Genomic DNA, 22,136 nt, shown 5'->3' on the forward strand with positions numbered 1-22,136 from the left:
TTTGTGGCAGTGGAGGCTGAACTAGGCGCCTAGCTTCTCCTCCCACCAGGCAGGAGCAAAGCAGTACCCCTTTTCCTGCCAGTGTGATGTCAGGCAAAGCAAGCTAAAATAGAAGAGTTAAATAAGAACCAGTCTTAATACCTCACACATCCAAGTTTTCATTGAAAATTAGTCATCATGTCAATAACCAGGAAGATCTTGGGGCGCCTGGGTGGCGCAGTCGGTTGGGCGTCCGACTTCAGCCAGGTCACGGTCTCGCGGTCCGGGAGTTCGAGCCCCGCGTCGGGCTCTGGGCTGATGGCTCGGAGCCTGGAGCCTGTTTCAGATTCTGTGTCTCCCTCTCTCTCTGCCCCTCCCCTGTTCATGCTCTGTCTCTCTCTGTCCCAAAGATAGATAAACGTTGAAAAAAAAATTTAAAAAAAAAATAACCAGGAAGATCTTAAGCTGAATGAAAAAAGACACATGTGAACACCAAGATGACAGAAATGGTAAAAATTATCTGACAAAGTGTAAAGCAGCCCTGAACACTGTAGGAACAAGTGAAAATTTTAAAACTGATAAATACAAGACTAAAATACAAAACACGGTGGATGGGTTCAATGACAGAATAGAAGGGACAGGAAAGAATCTGTGAACTGGAAGATAGAACAACAGACATTGCCCATTCTGAACAAAAGAAAGGTTTTTTTAATCTGAAAAAAAAAATGAATAGTCTGAAAGATCTATGGGATGTTAATAGAAGTTTAATATTCTCCCCCTGAATTCCGGGAGAGTGAGAAGGAAGGACAGCAGTGGAAAAGTATTCAAAGAAATAATGGCTGAAAACTTCTTAAATTTGGCACAACATGTACACCTACAGATTCAAGAAACTGAGAGAAACCTGAATTCTGGGTCAGGCAAAATATCTTTCAAGGTGAAGGGAAAATCAAGACATTCCCAAGTGAAGGGAAGCTAAAAGAATTTGTTGCTAGCATGATCTATCCTAAAAGAATAAGTAGAGGAAATTCTTAAAACAGAAAGAAAATGACAAGAAATGTAGGGACATCAGGAGAGAAGAAAGAACAATAGAAAGTGTCAAAATATAGATAAATTCAACAAACTTTCCTCCTTGATTTTTCTAAATTATTTGATGGCTATAACAAAACTGACCTCTCAGTGTATACACAAGAATATTTAAGAGAATTAAAAGTAGGGAAGAGCAGACTGATAGAAAGGGAGGTCACATTCCTGTGTTTCCCTCAAGCTGGTCATACACTGACACTAGTGGTCCAGCATTTGTGTGTACATGAGATACTGCCTGGTGCAACCACTGAAAAAGCCTATTCCTAGAGACACATACAAAAACACGACAGAAATAAAAATGGAATTCTAGAATGTGTTCATATAACCCACAGGAAGCTTAGAAAAAAAAAGAACAAGTGGAAAGCAGAAAATTAAAACGAAGGGCTTAAGCTAACATCAATAATTACACTAAATGGAGGGGGTGGGAAGTGACAGGGCCCTGGCTGGCTTAGTCGATGAAGCATGTGACTCTCAATCTCCAGGTCGTGAGTTCAAGCCCTGCATTGGGCATAGAGTTTACTTTGAAAAATAATAAAGGGTCACTTGGGTGTCTTAGTTGGTTAAGCATCTGACTTCAGCTCAGGTCATGATCTCAGAGTTTATAAGATCGAGCCTCACTCCAGGCTCTGCACTGACAGCACAGAGCCTGCTTGGGTTTCTCCCTCTCTCTCCCCCACTCTCTCTGCCCTTCCCCCACACACTGTCTCAAAGAAATAAACTTTAAAAATAATAATAATAATTACACTAAATGTAAATAGTTCTAAATAGACCAGTTAATAGAAATTTGCAGACTTATAAAAAACTACCAGCTATGTGCTGTATATAAGGAAGTATTCAAATATAACAATGTAAGTAAGTTGAAAGTAAAAGGATAAAAAAAGATCTGCCACACAGACATTAATCAAAGAAAGCAAAAACGTCAGTGTTCATTTCAACAAAGTTGACTTCATAGCAAAGAAAGTCACCGGTGACATGAATAATGATACAGATGTCAATCCACAGGGAAAACATAATGATCCCAAATGTGGACGCACCCAGTAGAGCTGCACATCATAAGAAAGAAAACTGATAGGCCTTAAAGGAAGATGAGAAAATTCATAGTTACAGTTTGAAAATTGAATATATACCTCTTTCAACAAATGATAGAACTGCTAGACAGAAAACCAGAATCTAATCAGCATTAATGGAACAGCTCACCCAACAGCAGTGGAATGCATGTCCTGCTCAGACTCCTACAGGACATTTACTATGGGATGGACCATGGTGTGGGCCAGAAAACAGACCTCAACACATTTCAGGATTGAAATTGTATAGAGTATGTTCTCTGACCATGGGCAATCAAACAGTAAATCAGTAACAGGGAGGTGAAAGCAAAATCTCCACACACTGAAAACTAAACATTTTTTTAAATAATCCATAATTTGGAAAAAATGTGTCAAGGGAAAAAAACACATAAAACTGAGTGAAAAGGAAAATACAACATCTCAAAATATGTGACTGCAGGTAATTTGTATCTCTAAAGACTCACATCAAAAAAAATGTTTTAGGGACCTGGGTGGCTAAGTCAGTTAATTATCCGACTTCAGCTCAGGTCATGATCTCACAGTTCACGAGTTCAAGCCCCCGCATGGGGCTCTGTGCTGCCAGCTCAGAGCCTGGAGCCTTCTTCAGATTCTGTGGCTCCCTCTCTCTCTACCCCTCCCCCACTCACATTGTGTGTGTGTGTGTGTGTGTGTGTGTGTGTGTGTGTGTGTGTGTCCTCTCTGAAAAATAAAACATTTAAAAAAATTATTTTTAACTCTCAAGAAAGTTTGATTGTCTAGTTGAGTCTAAGACCATCACTGAGAGTGTTTGGACAATGCAGACGTACATCAGAAAGTGGAATACTGTATACCAATTAAAAGTAATGAAATATATCTATAAACTTTTCTATTATCCCAAAAATATATTTTTTAATTTTTTTAACATTTATTTTTGCAAGACAGAGACAAGTGTGAGTGGGAGAGGGGCAGAGAGAGAGGGAGACACAGACTCAGAAGCAGGCTCCAGGCTCTGAGCTGTCAGCACAGAGCCCGACACAGGGCTTGAACTCATGAACTGTGAGATCATGACCTGAGCAGAAGTCAGTAGCTTAACTGACTGAGCCACCCAGGCACCCCCCAAAAATATTTTTAATGAAATAAGCAAGTTTCACAGTTATACAATGGGGTAGCATTCTGTATGAATTTACTTATATGTTAAATGTAAAAACAACCAAAAAAAAGAAAGCAACCAAGCCAATAAACTAGAACAGAAACAGACTCACTGTTGCCAGAAGCACGCTTGGTTACCATTAAGAGGGGCTAGGGGACAGGTGGAGTCGTTGAAGGGGGTTAGGAGATACAGACTTGCAGTTGTTAAGATCTCTGAGTCCCAAGGATTTGAGGTACAGTTGGTAATGTGATAACTGTGTAGGGATCATTTCATAACATAAAAATATCACATCTCAGGGCACCTGGCTAGCTTAGTCATTAGGGCATGCAACTCTTTCTCAGGGTTGTGAGTTCGAGCCCCACATTGAGTGTAGAGATTACTTAAAAAATACATCAATCAGTCTACACATTGTTAAAAAAATAATAATTCTCTGTGATGTGTACCTGAAGCTAAGAATATCGCATGTCAACTATACATCACCACTCATTGTTTATAGGTAAAAATGGGCTTGAGAAACAAAGTTCATAGTAAGTTTGTCTTAGAAGAGAGGAAGGGTGTCTGAGGAGAAAAAAAGAAATTTTCTTTTAAAAAAAAGAAATCAGACCCAAAGGCTTTTTCCAGAGAATTCAATCAGACTTGAAAAAACTAACACCAATTCTATGGATTCTTCCAGAAAATAAAAGAAGAAACACCAACTCACTTTACTAAAGTAGTATTGACACTAAGACCAGATATAGACACACCAAAAAAAAACCCAAAAAACAAAAAAACTGTAGACTGATACTTCTCATGAATATAAAGTTCTTCCGAAAAAAAAAAAAAACTGTGAGAAAAATAGGGAGAACTCCATCAACTTGGTAATGGGCATGTATGAATAAACCTGCAGGTAACATTATACTTAAAGGGAAGAGACTGAATGTTTTTTACCCAAGATCAGGATACCCATTCTCACTGCTCTTACTCAGCATTGCACAGGAAGTTGGCAAGAAAAGGCTACAGATCAGAAGGGAAGAAATAAAACTGACCTGAGATGAAGAGAACATGACTGTCTACATAGAAAATCCCAAGTAGTCTACAGATTGATATGTGTCCTGGTTCGCCCATCAGCACCGTCACCAGCTAGTGCCAGGATGGCCATGTGTACTTTTGGGCCTGTGATGATGGCCCCCAAACTGCTATTCAAGTTCTGTGATGTGTGGCACGTAGCTGGTCCATTGCTGCTGACATTCTGGCTCACTCATTGGAGACCATCTGTGATCCTGTGGAAGGAGGTGGTCAGACAGGCAGCAGATGTGCATTGTGATGTCAACAAGGCCAGGGTTCTGTGTTGCTTTCAGTCCCAGGGAGCAATGGAATGAGCAGTGACCAGATATATGGGGCCACTCCCAGTGCTGCCCCTTTTTGGGCCGAGTGGCCGAACAACTGAGAAGAAAAGCTCCCAACTCCAGCACAAGTGTTTTTTCCCGGCACCATTACCACCACCTGCCTTCACATGATGTGCTATGGTGTGTCCTTTACTCTCTGGCTGAAAGCACTCACATTGCAAGAAAAAAACTACAAGTGATCTTTAAATTTATTATTTTAAAGTATTTTTGGTGTTGTATATGCCTTTTGGGTTTGTATATTAATTGGTGCATTTTGTTTCTGGGTAATTGAATAAAATTATATTGCTTATAAAAAATAAAATTCATCACATTCACAAGATATGGCAAACATAACAAAAATCAATTTAATTTTTGTACACTAACAATGAACACGTGGAGAATGAATTTTAAAGTGTAGTACCATTTACAGTCTCTCAAAAAAGAGAGACTTAAGTGGAAATCTAATAAAACACGTACAGGACTTATATGCCCAAATCTACAAATTACTGATGAAAACACAGAGAGATGTGTCATGTTCGCAGATTGGAACATTCGATATGGTAAACCCATCAGTTCTCCCCAAATTAATACACATGTTTAACTGCATTCCTGTCAAACCTCAACAGTGTTTTTTGGTAGACAAAATTATAAAACCTATCTGGAAAGAGAAAGGAAATAAATAGCTAATACAATTTTACAGACTGTGAATAGCATAAAAGGAATCACTCTACCCCATTTCAAGACTTACCTGAAGACCGACCATGTGGTGAGAGCATAGCGGAGACACTGATCCATGTCCCAGATGGGAGACCAGAAGTACACCCACACATGGGGGCCAGAGGATTTTTGAGAAAGGAGCAAAAGCAGTTCATTGAAGCATCTTTTCTACATGTGGCACCAAGGCAGACGGAGGCCTGGACCTGCGCCCACAGCACATACAGACCAACTGAGGATGGAGCGTGGGCGTAAACGTAAAAACCAGTAGGAGAAAATCTTGAGAATTCAGGACAAGGTAAAGAGTTCATAGAAGTGACACCAAAAGTCCAATCCATAAAAGGAAAAATTGAGAAATTGAGCTTCCTCAGAATTCAGAATTCTGCTTTGTGAGAGATCCTGTGAGAGGGTAGCAAACCTGAGCTACAGCAGTGGACCCTTGCAGACCACCTCCACCTGCAGTGTGCCCAGAGGGGAAGCAGTCCTCTCATGGTTTAAAGAGATCCAGCTGGAAGATGGGAAAACACACGAGCAGACGTTCACTGGAAATGATCTACAGATGACGTGTTTTCCTGGACTTTTCATTCAAATTTATTCTTTTCCTTCAGTTTTACTTGTATTTGTGGTTCTTTAGGTGGAGTATTGCTTCTAGAAAATCCAAAAGGCGACAACAGGCTGGACCTTTTAAAGCTGAAGAGTGTCATTACTAGCATTTTTGGTGTAAAAAATACAGAGCTGGCTGTCCTCCATGGTGAAACAGGTATGTGGAAACTCCTCTGACCCGAGGTGGGTGTTTGGTATCAGTTCTGCTCCACAGCCGTGCCTTCCCCCCGAGTCTGAGTCGACCAAGGGCCCCTCGGCAGACGGAACCTCCCGTCCTGCCTGCTCCCCATCGGCCACAGGCTGGGGTCTGGGCTTCAGAGGTCTGTGCTGTACATGGACTTTATTAAGTGTAGTGTCTGTTTCTTGCTAGACCCAGATTCTCAATAATACAAACCTAAAAGGAGACGTGTTGAAGTTCTTACCCTGCATGCCCCAAACGTGACCTTTGGAAATAGGGTTGTTGCCAGTGTGCTTAGATACTAGCAGTGTCCCCAAGAGAGGGCGTGTGAGCCCCGGGAGCACACGGGACAGAGCGAGGGAAGATGCAGGCAGAGCTGGACTTGGAGAACTACAAGCCAAGAAACAGCACAGCTCAGCTGGCTGAGAGCCTCCAGGAGCTGGGCGAGGATGGGGAGACACCTGCAAGCTTCAGAGGGAGCAGGGCCCTCGGGACACCTTGGCATCTCAGCTCTAGGACGGGAGACAGAGGCTTCTGTTGTGATTCGCAGCAGCAACCACCGGAGACTCTGTGAGAGTCTGGATGCTCTTTCTCAGGACTTGTAAATGGCCTAAAAGAGGAGATCTGGATGGCCAACTGAGGGGACTGGCGGGCCTCATCAGTCGGGACCTCAGCGAGGTCCTGCTGTGTGTGCGCCACCAGCTTGGCAGGGACCGGGGCAGGTTCACAATATCAGATGCCCTCATCCTCTGTCCCCGGTCCCGGGGAGTCATGGGAGCCACAAGTGTGGGTCTAGAGTGGAGGCCATGCAGACTGCAGGTGGGGCTGGACATGCCCATCGAGGACTTGCCCCCGCCGCTTTCCCACACACCATGTTCACCCATCACCAGTCATGGCCTCCAGCACTGTCCAGCTGTGTTTCCAGCCCTAAACACTGTTTAATTTTAGGTGAAATCTCTGTGTTCTGTGTGTCTTGCTATTTTTCACATATGTCCATGAGTCAAATACTTTTTCTTCTGACTATAATTAGCATTTTTAATATAAGATTTCTTTTCACAGTGAAGTTTAGATTCTGATGTAGAACATTTTAAGAAGAGCTGTAACAAAAAATACCAAAAGGGAAAAAAACGATTTTGCCTTATATTTTTAAGTTATTACTGTATGCCATTTAATTTGCAACGTTAAGATTTCTTACTGTTTGCATGTCATTTACACCTGATTTTATAGAGAAGGCAAGGTCCTTTGATAAAGCAAAGTTAAGTGGAAACATCACTGCAAAGATATAGGATAGTTGAATAATTAAGTAGGAAAAGGTGAATGACTTCAGCTCTGAACTGTGTACGCCTGAAAGAATAACTTGTTGTCTCTATTTTTGTTATTCTTAGAAATACGAAACCAAACTGACTTACTGAGTCTTAGTGGAAAAACACTCCGCGTGGCAGCAGGCTCTGCTCCCGCCGTGGTGGACGGCCCCGGCTCTGCCCTCTGCCGCTACATCAACCTGCAGCTCCTGAACTCAGGCCCGCAAGGTAAGCCTCCCCAGCCGCGAACCCCTGGGGAGGCGGGTCGGGGGCGCTGGGCGTCAGGGTTCCTTCCACTTGCCGTATCTCACGTGGTGCTGTGTAGTGTGCGCCCCATGCTGCTCCGGGGGGCACACTCAGGCTTGTGTCTCTGTGTTATGTGGAAACGCCTACAGCCAGCTTGGTCAGCAGATAAGGTAAACTGGTAGGTCAACATCGCAGCTACATGAAGCAGAATTAAGTACTAAGGCTCTTAAATGTTTTCTTTTCCTGGGAAGTGTTCTGAAAACTGTTGTTCATGCATTGGTCTGCAGACTGGATGGATGCTTATTTTTCCTTGATGTTTTGGGGCCCCCATTGTGCACATTTGTTTCCAGAGTGTCCCTTCCCCAACTACGGATTTTTATGTCCAAGGGCGTTTCCTTTCCCTCTGGGAGGCGGTGTGGGCTGTCTACACACTGGATGCCTCCCCCCAGGACACCGCTGGCTCTTGGAGCCTCTGCTGTGCACAGGGTTCAGCAGCCGGGGCGGGGGGGGTGGGGTGGGGGGGAGGCTGGTTCTCAGGAACTAACCCAGTACTCGTTTCTTCCATAGAGTGTGTGAAGGGAACCGTGGGCACGCTCCTGCTGGAAAACCCCCCTGGGCAGAATGGACTCACCCACCAGGGCCTCCTGTATGAAGCAGCCAAGGTGTTTGGCCTTCGCAGCAGGAAGCTCAAGCTGTTTCTGAATGAGACTCAGACAGATGGTGAGGACACGTGTACACAGATGGTGCAGCACTGGCTACACTTCCTTCACTTCTGTTCTTCTTTTGTTGAGAGTGGTGTTTTTTAATGTTTGTTTTTGAGAGAGAGCGCACACAAGTGGGGGAGGGGCGGAGAGAGAGAATCCCAAGCAGGCTCTGCACCATTAGCACAGAGCCCGATGCAGGGCTCAAGCCCACCACCCGTGAGATCATGACTTGAACTGAAACCGAGAGTCACACACCCAACTGGCTGAGTCCCCCAGGCTGCTCCTCGATTTTTGAAGCCACTTCCCAGCACAGCCAGGCTACTCACTGTTCTGCCTCAGCCTTCACTCCCTCGTCAGCCAGATTTGAGCAGAAAAGCTTTTCTTTTTTTACGAATTGAAAGCTTGGGGTCTTTTCGGGACTTATCTGTGCATGCATCCCGGCCTGAGCATGCATGTGGCTGGCTAAGTTATGCGGTACTCGTTGTCCAAGGGCATGCTGTCCTCCACTCTCCTCCCCGGTGTTGAGCCCTCTGTTGTGTCCTGCAGCCACAGTCTTGGGCCCCTGGCAGCTGTGGGGATTTTGTTTGCCTGAGTGTTTAAAAGCGATGCTTATGCTTTTCCACCCTGGGTGAGCTCCAGGTCAGACAAACCAGAGACAGGCACCTTCTGGGAGCCCTGGAGGTGCCTCCTAATCAGGTTCGGACAAACAACCTGCTCTGTTCCTCCTGGGACCATGGGACCTTGGGCTGCTGTGTTCAAGTGCACCGCCAGCCAGTGGGGGCAGGGCGCCAAGCACAAGTGTGACAGCACAGGTCTGCCTATGCTTGCAGGTTGCCTTTTTCTTGATCCCGCATTCATGTGGTTGTAGTCAACGTTTGGTTGTTTCTAGAGTTCTAACAACGTTGGTTCTGTTTGTGATGTTTCTGAGGAAGTTCCGTGTAAGGAAGCGTTTCTCTAGATCTTAGGGGACGCTGCCAGCCCAGGCCCATCTAAACTCCATTACTTGGGGCCCCAGTCGTGCATGAGGGCCAGAGTCTCATGGGAACGTGCTGTGCTGTGTCCGTCCCCACCCTCCTGAAGTCGGGATGTCCGCAGCGCTGCGTCTCAGGAGGCTCCATGGGACAGTCTGGTCTTTGCCTCCCCAGCTTCTGCTGGTTTCAGGTGTCCTTGATTGTGACCCCATCACTCTGACCTCTGCCTCTGTGGCCAGGGTGCCTCCTACTCTTGTATGTTCCACAATTTCCAGGAACTGGAACATGGGCATATCTTTTGGAAGGCCCGTTTTTAAACCCACTACATTCTCTTAACCGTCTTCTGGGTGGAGAAGTATCTGCTGCCGTGGGTTCCTGATTCTGGCCCCAGGTTTTGGGGGGGCCTGGGGTTCCTGAACTTCCCAGTCTGTGCACACCCCAGGCTTTTTTGTTTCACTTCGGTAGCCATTTAGTGCCGAAAGCTGTAGGTCACCAGGACCTCCAGGAAACCTTAATGTTCAGGTACCTCTTGGGATCCATGATTTTTGGCCTCTGGATTTCCCTCATGTTCTTCCCTTGCTTGGCTACTTTTTTTTTAATTAATGTTTTATGTTACACTTTCAAATTTTCTGCTACATCGTTAGAAATTAAAGCCTCTTTTGCAGATGCTCCTGTCTGTAACCAGGCACAGCTGTGCCCCTCACATCAGTGCCTCAGCCTGTTCGTCTCCACTGGCGGGGTCTCCTCCCATGACGATGTCCACATTCAGAGCCCCCACGGTGACATTTACAGGCTGCCCAGCCATCAGCAGCTCCTTTCACGGCTCTCATATGTGGTTTGGTGGGAAAGGCCAGCTTCCTGGTCTGTTCAGCATGGGTGAAACTTCCTCGTCCCCGCATCTGCAGGCCCCCAAGTGCAGCCGAGCCATAGACGTGACAAGGTGTCATTGTCTCTGGTTCGGTGCAGGTGCAGGCACCTGGCCCACACAACCAGGGCAGAAGCACATTTGTGTGAATCAGGCCCTGACATTACCACCTCTGACAGGGTGGGCCTCGCCTGTGCCCCCACTGCCTCCTCCCTGTGCCATGAGGCTGGTGGCCACACCAAACTCAAGAGACCTTGAAGGCTGAGTGACCCAAGACCACTGAGAAACCTGGGGCTCTTTCCAGCCCAGTGTCTCTGCCCATCCTGTATCCCCAGCCACATTTCATTGTGCTGTTCCTCTCGAAATCATTTTTCATAAAGTAGTAATAATTCAGTAAATTAGAAGGATCACGGGATGCCTTACAGTTTTAGAAACTCACGGATGGCTTCCTGCTTGTTCCACTAGGTGCTCACTGTCCTCTCCAGGTCCTGTCATGATCTGTCTATAAAGGAGGCAGCTCCGAGGGTAATTTCCAGAATCCCTGCTTGTCCTGGCAGAGAAAGGTGGTCCTACCCTTTGAATCCAGATCTGCTAGAAGCAAAATGCACCCCAGGGGGCAAAGAGCGTTTCTAGTGTTTCTTTACTCTCTCTCTTTTCTCTCTCTCTCTCTCTCTCTCTCTCTCTCTCTCTCTCTCTCTGGGCTTTTATCTATTCAGTGTGTTTTTATCAGTTACATTTGTTTTATACTTTTAGATACTCAGAGTTTTTGTCTTTGGCTATATTGGCTCCTATATTCTTTGACATCAGCCTTCAGTCTCTGGTAACTGTTCTGGCTTCGAAAGATGTTAGGGGCTTATCGCACCCTTATGCTTCCCCAGACCTGGACACAGCAGTTCCCCCTCTGTTAATATTTAGAGACCATGAATCTGGGTCCAGCTAGGCATGGCTTCTAAGCCTTCTCTGTGGTCGTAGGAAATACCTGTTTGGGTCAGGGTGTGCACACGTCTGGGCTGGTGTGCCAGGCTGGTTAGGTTGAGGGAGTCCCCCAGAAGGTCCGCCCAAGACTTCTCACCCCAGCTGTGGGGAGTCTGGGGCTTTCAACAAACTCTGGAAAAGGCCACACGAGACCACTGTCACTTCTGCCACCAGTTGTAAGTTCAGAGGATTTCCCAAAATCACCCTTGGCCTTGATAATTTGCTAGCAGGACTCACAGAACTCACTGGCACCTATTGCACTTAGAACCACATTTGATGTAGGAAGAGAATAAAAGCTAGAACCAGGCAAAGGAAGAAGTACAGAGTGCCTAATCTGGGAGGTTTCCAGACACGGGGCTTCTGGTTGCCCTCTCCCAAAGGGGCCGTGAGCAGTGTGACCTCCTCCAGGCCCCAATGCGTGACAGTGGGTTACCACCAGGGAAGCTCCCCAAACCTGGGGCCAGATTTATAGTGAGGCTTCATTACATGGGCCTCACAGGTTTGTTGCCCACGTGGCTGCTCTGTCTCAGGTGATACCACGTGACCTAAATCGTGTGGCTGGTCTTTCTGGTATGGCTGGCTCCGCCCTGAGTCACCTTATTAGCAGAAACTATCAGGGCCCCCCAGAATTAACAAAACACTCCTGTCGCTCAGGAAGTTCCAAGGGCTCAGAGGTTCCCTCAGGAGCTGGGACAGAGGTCAGACCTCTGAGGGTGAGGCCAGATTTCTTCACACAAGCAGTCAGCATTTTTAAAATATTCATACAGAATAGGTAGAAAACTTAATTTATTTAAATCTTCTTTCCATTCTAGAAATTACAGAAGAAATCCCCATGAAGACTTTGAACATGAAGACTGTGTATGTTTCTGTGTTACCGACAACGGCAGACATCTGACCTTCCTTATCGATGTGGCTGAGTCGGCCTCCCCCCACCACATGGCTGTCCCCTGCACACACACACTGAGCGTATCCCTCCAGGTGCATACGTCATGTGCTGCGTCTGGTCTGAAACTGAACTGGGGTCGATCCATCAGGTGACTTGGAACGTCCGGTAATGCTCACACTTGGCCTTGGGCACCTTCGCGGTCATGCTGGGGGGGGTGTCATCTCCACACCACAGAGCTCGCTTCTGCGCTTACAGAAGGGGTCTATTGGCGTAGTCTATACATATCATTCTGTGGCCTTTCAGAACTTGTTTGAGACCTCCAGAAGGAACGTGTTAAGTATTTCTGCTACCTGGATTTTCCTGGGTAATTTGATGGTATATTTTAAGTTTCAGTAAATCAGAACAATAAACAAATTTTCTCTCAGATAATAAATGTTTTAGAAGTAATTCGTTCTCCCATAGTTGAATAAAACTTCAAATTTGTAATCTTTAAGGAACACAAAAACTTAATAGCGACTTCTTTGTTAAGACAGCGGGCACCTGGGTGGCTCAGTCAGTTAAGCGCCTGACTTCAGCTCAGGTCAAGATCTCACAGTTTGTGAGTTCGAGCCCTACATCAGGCTTTCTGCTGTCAGTACAGAGCCTGCTTCGGATCCTTTGTCCTTGTCTCTCTCTCTCTCTGCCCCACCTTCGCTCACACTTTCTCTCTTAAAAGTAAACGTTAAAAAAAAAAAAGACACTGGGCTAGGACACCTGGGTGGCTCAGTCAGTTAAGCTCAGTCATGATCTCACAATTTGTGAGTTCACGTCCCACTTTGGGTGAGCCCTGCTTCTACCTCTCTCTCTGTCCTTCACTTGTGCCCTCGTGCCTTCCTGTCTCTGTCTCCAAAAAAAAAAAAAAGAGCTACACATCTAATCTCACTTCTTCCCAAGATCCCACATGTCAAAGGAGCAGATGTCAAGACGAAATCAGCTGCAGGAGTCTACTGGGAGGAACAGACGGAGGATAAAGGGAGGGCCAGGCAATGGTGAATGGACATGCACGTGGGTCTGGCACCTGTGGACACAGAAGAGGAAGGACAGGAGGTTGATTAGAAAAAGCCCAGACTGCAGGGCAACCCTGGGAAAGTCCTGGTCAGGCCAGGATTCCTTGTAGAAAAAGTCCTGAGTGGGGCAGACATGCCCTGGCTCTGTGGCCGGAGTAGCAAGGGACAGCATAGCCTCTGCACAAATGCTCCTGCATCAGGGTCTCTTGCACAGGAGCTGGTTGGTGCGTCTCTGGCCACTACAATAAATTCATTCAAGTTCACAAAGTTGAAGGGGAAAAAAAACAGAGAAGAACAAGCGTTGGCCGGGATCAGAAAATTGGAACCCTATGCACTGTTGTTGAGAGTGTGAAACGCTGTGGTCGCAGCGGAGAACGAATTAAAGATGATCCAGCTATCTGGATCTATACCCCAACGAATTGAAAGCCAGATCTGGAAGAGGTATGCAGCACAGCCAGGTTCACCGCAAAATTACTGTGTGTTTAGTATGTGCCCAGAGTGGAGTATCACTCAGTCTTTGAGAGGAAGGATGAGCTCTGGGGACATTCTGCTGAGTGAAAGACAAGCACTCCAGGATTCCAAGATGGTGAGGTGCCTGGAGGAATCAGGCCCTGAAACAATGGACAACCAAGCTGCCAGGCCACAGGGCAGGGAGGGGTGTCCGGTGGGCAAGAGGAAGAAGCCCTGGAGGTCTTTTCCTAGTGGTGAGTATAGTTAACACCTGCTAAACGGTACCCATCAAATGGTTACGTCGGTAAATTTTAGCAATTTGTTACCATTATTGTAAAATATTTTTAATGTCAAAGGGACAGACGCCAACCTGAATGTGGACAAAAAAATAACTTAGTGTTGGATGAAAATTGAAAGTATAAATTAAATTTCCAAAGTCCATGCAGATATAAGTGGTGGACCACATGAGGGAGAAGTGACAGCTACCTTTGTAGACAGCCCCTTGGTGTGGTGCACCCTGACTCCCCATACCTCAGGAGTGGGCTGCACGTAATGACTTACCTCCCACGGGTGGAGATGGAAAGCCAGCAGAAAATAACTTCCCAGTTCAGAAACCGGCAAACACTACGTCAGACAGGTGACAGTAGTTACTATCAGCCACGACAGCATACGCTGCTGTTGTGATGAGAATGGCTCTTCACGTATGCGGCCACTGGAGAACCTGTCACCCAGTCTAACCATGAGGAAGACGTCAGACAAACCTGGAGTGAGAGACATTCCACACAGTACCTGACTCAACTGTCAAGGTCGTCAAAAACAAGGACTGTTTGAGGAACTCAGACCAGAGTGCACAAAGCGGACATAAAAGCTAGATACGATGTGGCATCTTGGATGTGATCCGGAAGCAGAGAAAGATCTTTAGGGACAAAATGGAATCCCAATAAAGTATGGAGTTGAGTTAATGATGTATCGTTGGTTCAGCAGCTGTGCAGAATGAACCATAATGGTGTAAGTTGTTAGCAATGGGGTAAAGTAGGTGTGGGGTACTTTTCTAGAAGTCAAACTTCTAAAAATAAGTTGTATCTTTAGTAAGCAGAAGAAAATGAAGTTAAAATCTATGTATAATGGTATCTAAAAATATGAAATGCTCGGGTAAATTTGGCAGAAGAGTGCAGTACCCGTAACCTGAAAATTTTACAATACTGTTTCAACATCATGAAGAAAACCTATATAAGTGAAAGATTTTGTCACATGGTATCAGTGGGCTAGGGCTGCCATAAGGAAACCCCACAGACGAGCAGCGTAAACAACTGCTTCTGGAGACTGGACGTCCAAAATCAAACACATCCATGAGTCTGGTTTCTCCTGAGGGCTTCCCTCAGCTTCCCTGTGTCCACTCCAGGCCACCGCCTCTTGTCAAGACAGTCCTGTTGGGTTAGGGCCCCGGCCTTATGACCACTACCTTCCTAAAGGCTTCATTCTCAAATACGGACTCATGCGGGTTAGGGCTCCAACATGAATACTGAAGGAACAATTCAGTTCATGATGATGGTCATGGATCCACAGACTCAATGTTGACCGTTCTTCCCAATCTATAGATTCAATGTAATCCCAATCAAAATCCTTGCAGAGTATTGTGCTAGGCAAAAGAGAAAAATTAAAATACCATATGGTTTCAGTCATATGTTGAATTTAAGAAACAAAACAATTGAGCAAATGGAAAAAAGGGGGGGGGGGAGCAAACCAAGAAAGAGACTCTTAAGTATAGAGAACAAACTACAAGTCAACAGGGGTGGGGGCTGGGGGAACAGGTGTGGGGATGAAGGAGGGCACCTGTGAGGAGCACCAGGTGACGTATGGAAGTGCTGAATTGCAATACTGTGCACCTGAAACTAATGTTACACTGTGTGTTAACTATACTTGAATTAAAATTAAACTTTTTATAAGTCTCAGCAGGGTTTTTTCATAGACATTAACAGGCTAATTTTAGAATTATATGGAAATGCAAAGGATTTAAAAGCCAAATAAACTTTCAAAGAGAAATAAAGGTTGGAGGGCTTAAATAATCTGATGGCAAGACTTAGAAAACAATAAATAAGGCTATGGAGGGGCTCCTGGGTGGCTCAGTCAGTTGAGCGTCCAACTTCAGCTCAGGTCATGATCTCACAGCTCTTGAGTTCAAGCCCCTCATCGGGCTCTGTGCTGACAGCTCAGAGCCTGGAGCCTGCTTCGGATACTGTGTCTCCCTCTCTGCCCCTAACCCACTCGCATTCTGTCCCTCTCTCAAAAATAAACATTTAAAAAAAAACCTTTTTAAGGGAAAAATAAGACTATGGAATTGGCATAAAGATAATAAATAGATCATTAGGGCAGAGAAGAGAATCAAGAAACAGACCTACACTGGGGCGCCTGGGTGGCTCAGTCGGTTAAGTGGCCGACTTCGGCCCAGGTCATGATCTCGCGGTCCGTGAGTTCGAGCCCCGCGTCGGGCTCTGTGCTGACAGCTCAGAGCCTGGAGCCTGTTTCAGATTCTGTGTCTCCCTCTCTCTGACCCTCCCCCCGTTCATGCTTTGTCTGTCTCAAAAATAAATAAACGCTAAAAAAAAAAAAAAAAAACAGACCTACATATATAGTTTCAATTGATTTTGTTTAATGATGCCAAAGACATCAATGAGAAAAGGATAATCTTGTACCACAGCAGTACTGGAACGAGCAATTGTTGTAGACATGCACACACACAGAACCTCAACCTATACCTGTCCATTTGCAAAAGTGAACTCAAAATATCTGAAAATATAAACATAACAAAGATATAATGCATATATTTTTATCACAATAAAAATGTTAACAGAGAACTAACTGTAAGAGCTCAAATTGATCCATTTTCTATAAGAAAACAGGAAAAAAATCTCAGTGGCCTGGTGGGTAGGTAGAATAGCCCCCCAAAGGTACCTACATCTGAATCCCTGGTGCCTGCAGATATAGTAGATGCTAAAGAAACATCGCAGATGTGATTAAGGGTATAAACTTGAAGATTAAAGAGATTATCCTGATATATGTGGGTGGGCCTAAGCCAACCACAGGAGACCTGGCCAAGCTCCCTCACGAACATGCTTAGTATTGAGATCCGTTTGAAAAACTCATGTGGGCATTTCCAAAAGCTGAACCAAAGGATGCAAGTCTCTGGTCTATAACTCAGGGAAATACCCAAAACTGAGCAAGAAGATGAGTTTGCCCGCTGAAAGAATGGGACAAAGAAAAATGGTCTGAGCAGCCCTACCACCTTGTTTTAGAAGAAGCAATTAGTGAAGGTTTTGGAAATGGAAGGAGAGTTTCAGAAAGAACCCAAGTGGTCTCCTAAAACAAGTACTGGAGGAAGTCACCTGTGTTGGGCAACTGCAGACCCCATCATTGGTGGAAACGAAGGTGCGGTGCTGTGGCGGGTCAAAACGGACAGTGGTGTGTGGCAGCTGAGAAGGTGGAGAGGGTCTCTGTACGGCTCTTCCCTTGGAGGGAAGAGATATGGGGTGCAATCTGGAAGTGCATATTTCTTGGTGAAAACTTCACCTGTGGATAAAACTCTAAAGACAGGGAGCTGTCTTGCATCTCCATCTTCCTCACCCACATCTCTGTTTCTCACAACTGCCACCCCTAAACCTTCAAACCACATCACCCTGAGGTGTGTCCCATAGGACTTGTCTCACCTCTGTGCTCCCACATTCTTCCCCACCAGCAACCTTGACCCTTGTAAGCTGGGTTTCAGTGAGTGACACATGTATAGATGGTTGCATAAGAAGCCCGCTCCCACTCCCCACAGAGCATCACCTTTGTCTAGAAACAAACAGTGGGGTTCTTTGTGCACCACCTAAGGGACACACGGCACAGTCTCCTGGGTGTCTTCCCACAGAACTGTATTCCAAGCCTTAGCAACAGGTAGCCTAACGCACTATCCAAGCCCATAGCGTTACCATGTTGATTCCGTGGCCGCTTGCTGAGAAACGTTGAAGCCCCGTGATGGTGAACACAGAGGCCATCTCTCACCACTTGTTGAACAGCGGTGAACAGCAGCAAAGCCCCCAAAGTCAGATGGCTTCGACTGCCCCTTAGCAGGTCGTGGGGGATCCATGTCAAGACCCCACTTTTCCCAGCAAACCAGGGGCTCCTGCTCGGTCATCATGAAATCGGTGCTTTACCACAAAATGCACTTGGGAGAGAGACAGGACAAGGGGCAGAAACCAGGGAACTTTACCCATATTCGGCCAGCGGAGAGCAGAGGGAGCCTCCTCCCCAGGCTGGGAGTCACAAACAGATCTCTTAGAGAAACTGAGGCCTCCGCTTCTCTTCCCTACGTGATTGAGGGCACCTGGCAAACTGGTGAGTCCTCAGTGGATACGAATGCAGTGAGTCTCCTGCTTTTGCTGTGACTCAGTCATGACACTCTGTGAACTCCGCCTCCTGGATGTGTGGGCTTATATCCCACATCAGTGCACTAGCCGTGGCCCCGTCTGCTTCCCATTACAGCTTTTTACCAAAGAAAACCAATGACCAAAAGGAACCCTGCTTGCAAATCTGTCTGCCCTTCTCTCTCCTGCTATGTCCTGTCTCTGTCTCTGTCTCTCTCTCTCAACCTCCCTTATCTTCCTCATCAGAAGCAAAGCAGCCCCTCCTGACAACTTGTGGCTGATTGCCCCTAGCTGCTGACAGGCTCTGAGTCCCCCAGCAGGAGCCCCAAAAGGGCAGCAGCCTCCACAGCCCACCCAGGAGTCAGGAGGAGTGCTGCTTTGCCTCAGCCAGCCTCCAGAGTAGCAGGAGAGAGAACACATTTCTGACGCCAAAAGCTCCTACTCACAACTGTAATTTCATCCATTCCCACAACCCAGGACCATTGCCTCTGAGCCACTTGAGACTGTGAGGCCTTTCCAGCTCTCCATGAAGGCTGCCCGCCCTGTGTAGACACCCCCCAGGGTCCTGTCCTACCTGTGCATGAGCAGAGCCTGGGCTGTTTCACCAGCTGGGCCCTCCACCCCGGGTTCTGCCAGTTACTGGTGTTGAAGCAAATGAACCAACTTTTAGAATTTCTAAAAGGAAGAAGAAGAAGAAGAAGAAGAAGAAGAGAAAGAAAGAAAGAAAAAGAAAGAAAGAAAGAAAGAAAGAAAGAAAAGAAAGAAAGAGAAAGAAAGAAAAAGAAACAAAACGGAAGGAAGGAAGGAAGGAAGGAAGGAAGGAAGGAAGGAAAGAAAGAAGGAAGGAAGAAAGAAGAAGAAAGGAGTTTGAAAATTTTATTCAAACCCAGGTGAGGCTGGCTGCCTGGGATGTACAATCTTCACAAAGAAGCAAGAGCTCCGGAGAAGGAATGTGTAATATGTGATATATGTGTTCTTTGCCACATCAAGAGTTACAAGGCATCGGGGCACCTGGGGAGGCTCAGTTGGTTTCGGCTCAGGTCATGATCTCACAGTTCGTGGGTTCAAGCCTCGTGTTGGGTTCTGTGCTGACAGAGCAGAGCCAGACTAAGATTCTCTCTCCCTCTCTCTCTACCTCTCCCCTGCTCATGCTCTCTGTTTCAAAATAAATAAAATAAAATAAAATTAAATTAAGTTAAATTAAATTAAATTAAAATAAAATAAAATAAAATAAAATAAAACAAAATAGAGTTACAAATCATTGTGATGAAGGACATTTCAGAAAATTACAGACTTTATCTTATGCTTCTAGTATGTGCAAGGTTGCAGGCCTCAGAGGTGTGGCAGCGGGACTCAAGAAGATTTTTAGTCTCTGGGGCGCCTGGGTGGCGCAGTCGGTTAAGCGTCCGACTTCAGCCAGGTCGCGATCTCGCGGTCTGTGAGTTCGAGCCCCGCGTCAGGCTCTGGGCTGATGGCTCAGAGCCTGGAGCCTGTTTCCGATTCTGTGTCTCCCTCTCTCTCTGCCCCTCCCCTGTTCATGCTCTGTCTCTCTCTGTCCCAAAAATAAAATAAAAAACGTTGAAAAAAAATTTTTTAAAGAAGATTTTTAGTCTCATCCTTAGTTTGAAATGTTTCTTTTAGGTTATTTTCCAAAGAAGCGGATGTGCAGTGTGTGCTCAGAGCAGAAACAGCCCTGATCTGAGGGTTTGCAGAAGTTGTTCTGACCCTGGGAGAAGTGTAGCCTCCCTGAGACCCACCAGCAGGAAAGGTTGAAAGTTTCCTCTATCACCGGACAGAACTGGTTCCGACCTCAGGCTCGGCTGCTCTCTGCTGGAAAATCAACACTCGAGAGACGAGTGATGGTGGGAAAAGAGAAGTCGCTTTACTCAGGAAGCCGACAACCTGGGAAGAAGGTGGACTAATGTCTCGAAGGCCATCTTCCCCTTCCAGACGAAGTGGGAGGGTTTTCAAGGGGAAGGTGTGGGGAATGGGGAGGGGGCTGCGTGCAGGAGAATCGGTGCCCAGCAGCAGCATCTGTCCTTGGAAGCGTCCAGATTCAGCCGGGAATCGGGCACCCAGGTGTCTCTTGTGAAGGACACCACAGTCAGTGCAGGCTCTGAGTGTGGTCAGGCCTCATCTTGCAGAAATCTTGGTCCTTCGCTTCCTCAGGGCCAGCGGTCTGCGGGACCCCAAGGGAAGTAGGTTAGTTCTGTCTGCAGGTGAGGAGGGCATGGGCTTGAAGCAGGTGTGTGTTAAAGGTGTGGTTGGAGCGTGTTACAAATCCCAGGTAATCCTTCCTCCGTCTGTACAGAATGTGGGTGGAGGTCCGTCTTCCAAAACTGCGTCAAGCTGTGTTGGGGTGCAGAGGGGGCTTTGCAGTGGACACAGCTGATGAGGCACAGGACGTGACTTCTGGCCCATCGTTTTGACGCAGAGGGCACTAGATATGATCTTTTACAGATTGGGCACCACGAGACATGGTTGCCCTTATGCCGAGTATTTTCAGGGAACAGTAACAGTGTAGACAAGCCCAGAGCATGGTCGCCAACGTATCCAAGCTGGTCTGTGAAAAGGAACCTCCAAGCAGCACAGTTTAAATAAGACCCAAGAACTGCAACAAGAAACTAAAGAGAATCCTGCTGCTTGGAGAGGAGCAGTTTTTCCCCTTGTTATTAGTTTTATTTTCAGCTTCTGGCAGAGGCAGAGCGGGGAGTACATGGGGCACTGGTCTGGTGTCTGTCCTTGGGAGGTAGATTTAGGAATTCCAGTGTCTGCCTGTCTTCTTCCCCCTCTTCTCCATTATTCTATCAGGGAGGGAGTCTGGTGTCTTAAATTTTTATTTATCCTTCTCTGGACCATCAGTTGGGTCCCTTCCCATGAGGTGTCTGTATCATAAGACATATTTACATAAGGCCATTAATCTAATCAACAGTGCCAGTGTGGGGTAGACATAACCCTGAAAAAGGCACTGACCTGTTGCCAGTGTTCCAATCAGCCACTAACCATTGGTGCAGCTCGTCATTGCGTGGAAGGTCCAATGCATCTCCCGGATGCCACCCAGCCCTACAGGATTCCATCTGACCTCATCAGGTGCCAAGTGGCAGCTGTCCTGGCCTTGTTTCTACCTTTCACCTCTGCTGCATTGCTGCCACAAGTGTTCACATACAGATTTCCTCCTGGACTTGTGGTTCCATTTCTTTTAGGTACTTGCCCAGGAGTGGAATTGCTGGACCATATGATAACTCTCTGCTTAACTTTTTGAGAAACGTCTACAACTGTTTTCCCAAGGAGCTGTGCCATTTTTCATTCCCTAGCATTGTATAAAGATTCCATCTTCTCCACATTTTTGTCAGCACTCCCTGTTATCTGTCTGTGGACTACAGCTGTCCTAGTAGGGTGAAGTGATACCTCATCGTGATCTTGGTTTCAATATCCCGATAACTAATGATATTGAGCACATTTTCATGTATTTATTGGCCATTTTTATATCTTTTTTGGAGAACTGTCTATTCATCTTTTGCTTATTTTAAATTGGGTTATTTGGGGGCGCCTGGGTGGCGCAGTCGGTTAAGCGTCCGACTTCAGCCAGGTCACAATCTCGCGGTCCGTGAGTTCGAGCCCCGCGTCGGGCTCTGGGCTGATGGCTCAGAGCCTGGAGCCTGTTTCCGATTCTGTGTCTCCCTCTCTCTCTGACCCTCCCCCGTTCATGCTCTGTCTCTCTCTGTCCCAAAAATAAATAAACGTTGAAAAAAAATTTTTTTTAATTGGGTTATTTGTCTTTTAACCGTTGAGTTGTACCAGTACTTTATATACTCTGGATACAAGCCTCTTATAAGATATATGACTTATAAATTTTTCTCCCACTCTGTTTTGTGATATTGTTTTTCTAATAAGAAGTATACATTTGGGACAGAGGAGCCCAGATGGCAGAGCAGCATGGAAGTTTTTTGTATGTCTCACATCCATGAAATACAGCCAGACCAACACTAAACCATCATGCACACCTAGAAAATAGATCTGAGGATTAACACAACAATCTGCACAACCTGAACCACAGAATTCAGTAGGTACGTGGCGTGGAGAGGTTAACTTGGGGAATGAGAAGCCGCGGGAAGGGAGTTGCTTTTGTGGGCAGAGAGAGGATGGAGATGGGGTGTGGGGGAAGAATACGGGAA

The 22,136-nt window shown here is 46.2% G+C and overlaps 1 protein-coding gene across 4 annotated transcripts in view; it reads left to right on the forward strand.

Annotated features, from left to right (window-relative positions):
- The window catches only part of IARS1 (isoleucyl-tRNA synthetase 1), a 68,242-nt gene extending 55,751 nt beyond the window's left edge, over positions 1–12,491 (forward strand). For 2 of the 4 annotated variants that reach the window (XM_047830857.1, XM_047830856.1), the window contains exons 31-34: positions 5,968–6,093; positions 7,500–7,643; positions 8,229–8,381; positions 11,989–12,491. In XM_047830857.1, coding sequence (XP_047686813.1) covers positions 5,968–6,093; positions 7,500–7,643; positions 8,229–8,381; positions 11,989–12,071 — 506 coding nt within the window. In that variant the 3' untranslated portion in view covers positions 12,072–12,491. The other 2 variants (XM_047830859.1, XM_047830858.1) reach the window with 2 other exon arrangements.
- Positions 12,492–22,136: the final 9,645 nt, after the last annotated feature.

This window comes from Prionailurus viverrinus, chromosome D4, assembly GCF_022837055.1.
Source record: "Prionailurus viverrinus isolate Anna chromosome D4, UM_Priviv_1.0, whole genome shotgun sequence".
Taxonomy (NCBI): Eukaryota; Metazoa; Chordata; class Mammalia; order Carnivora; family Felidae; genus Prionailurus; species Prionailurus viverrinus.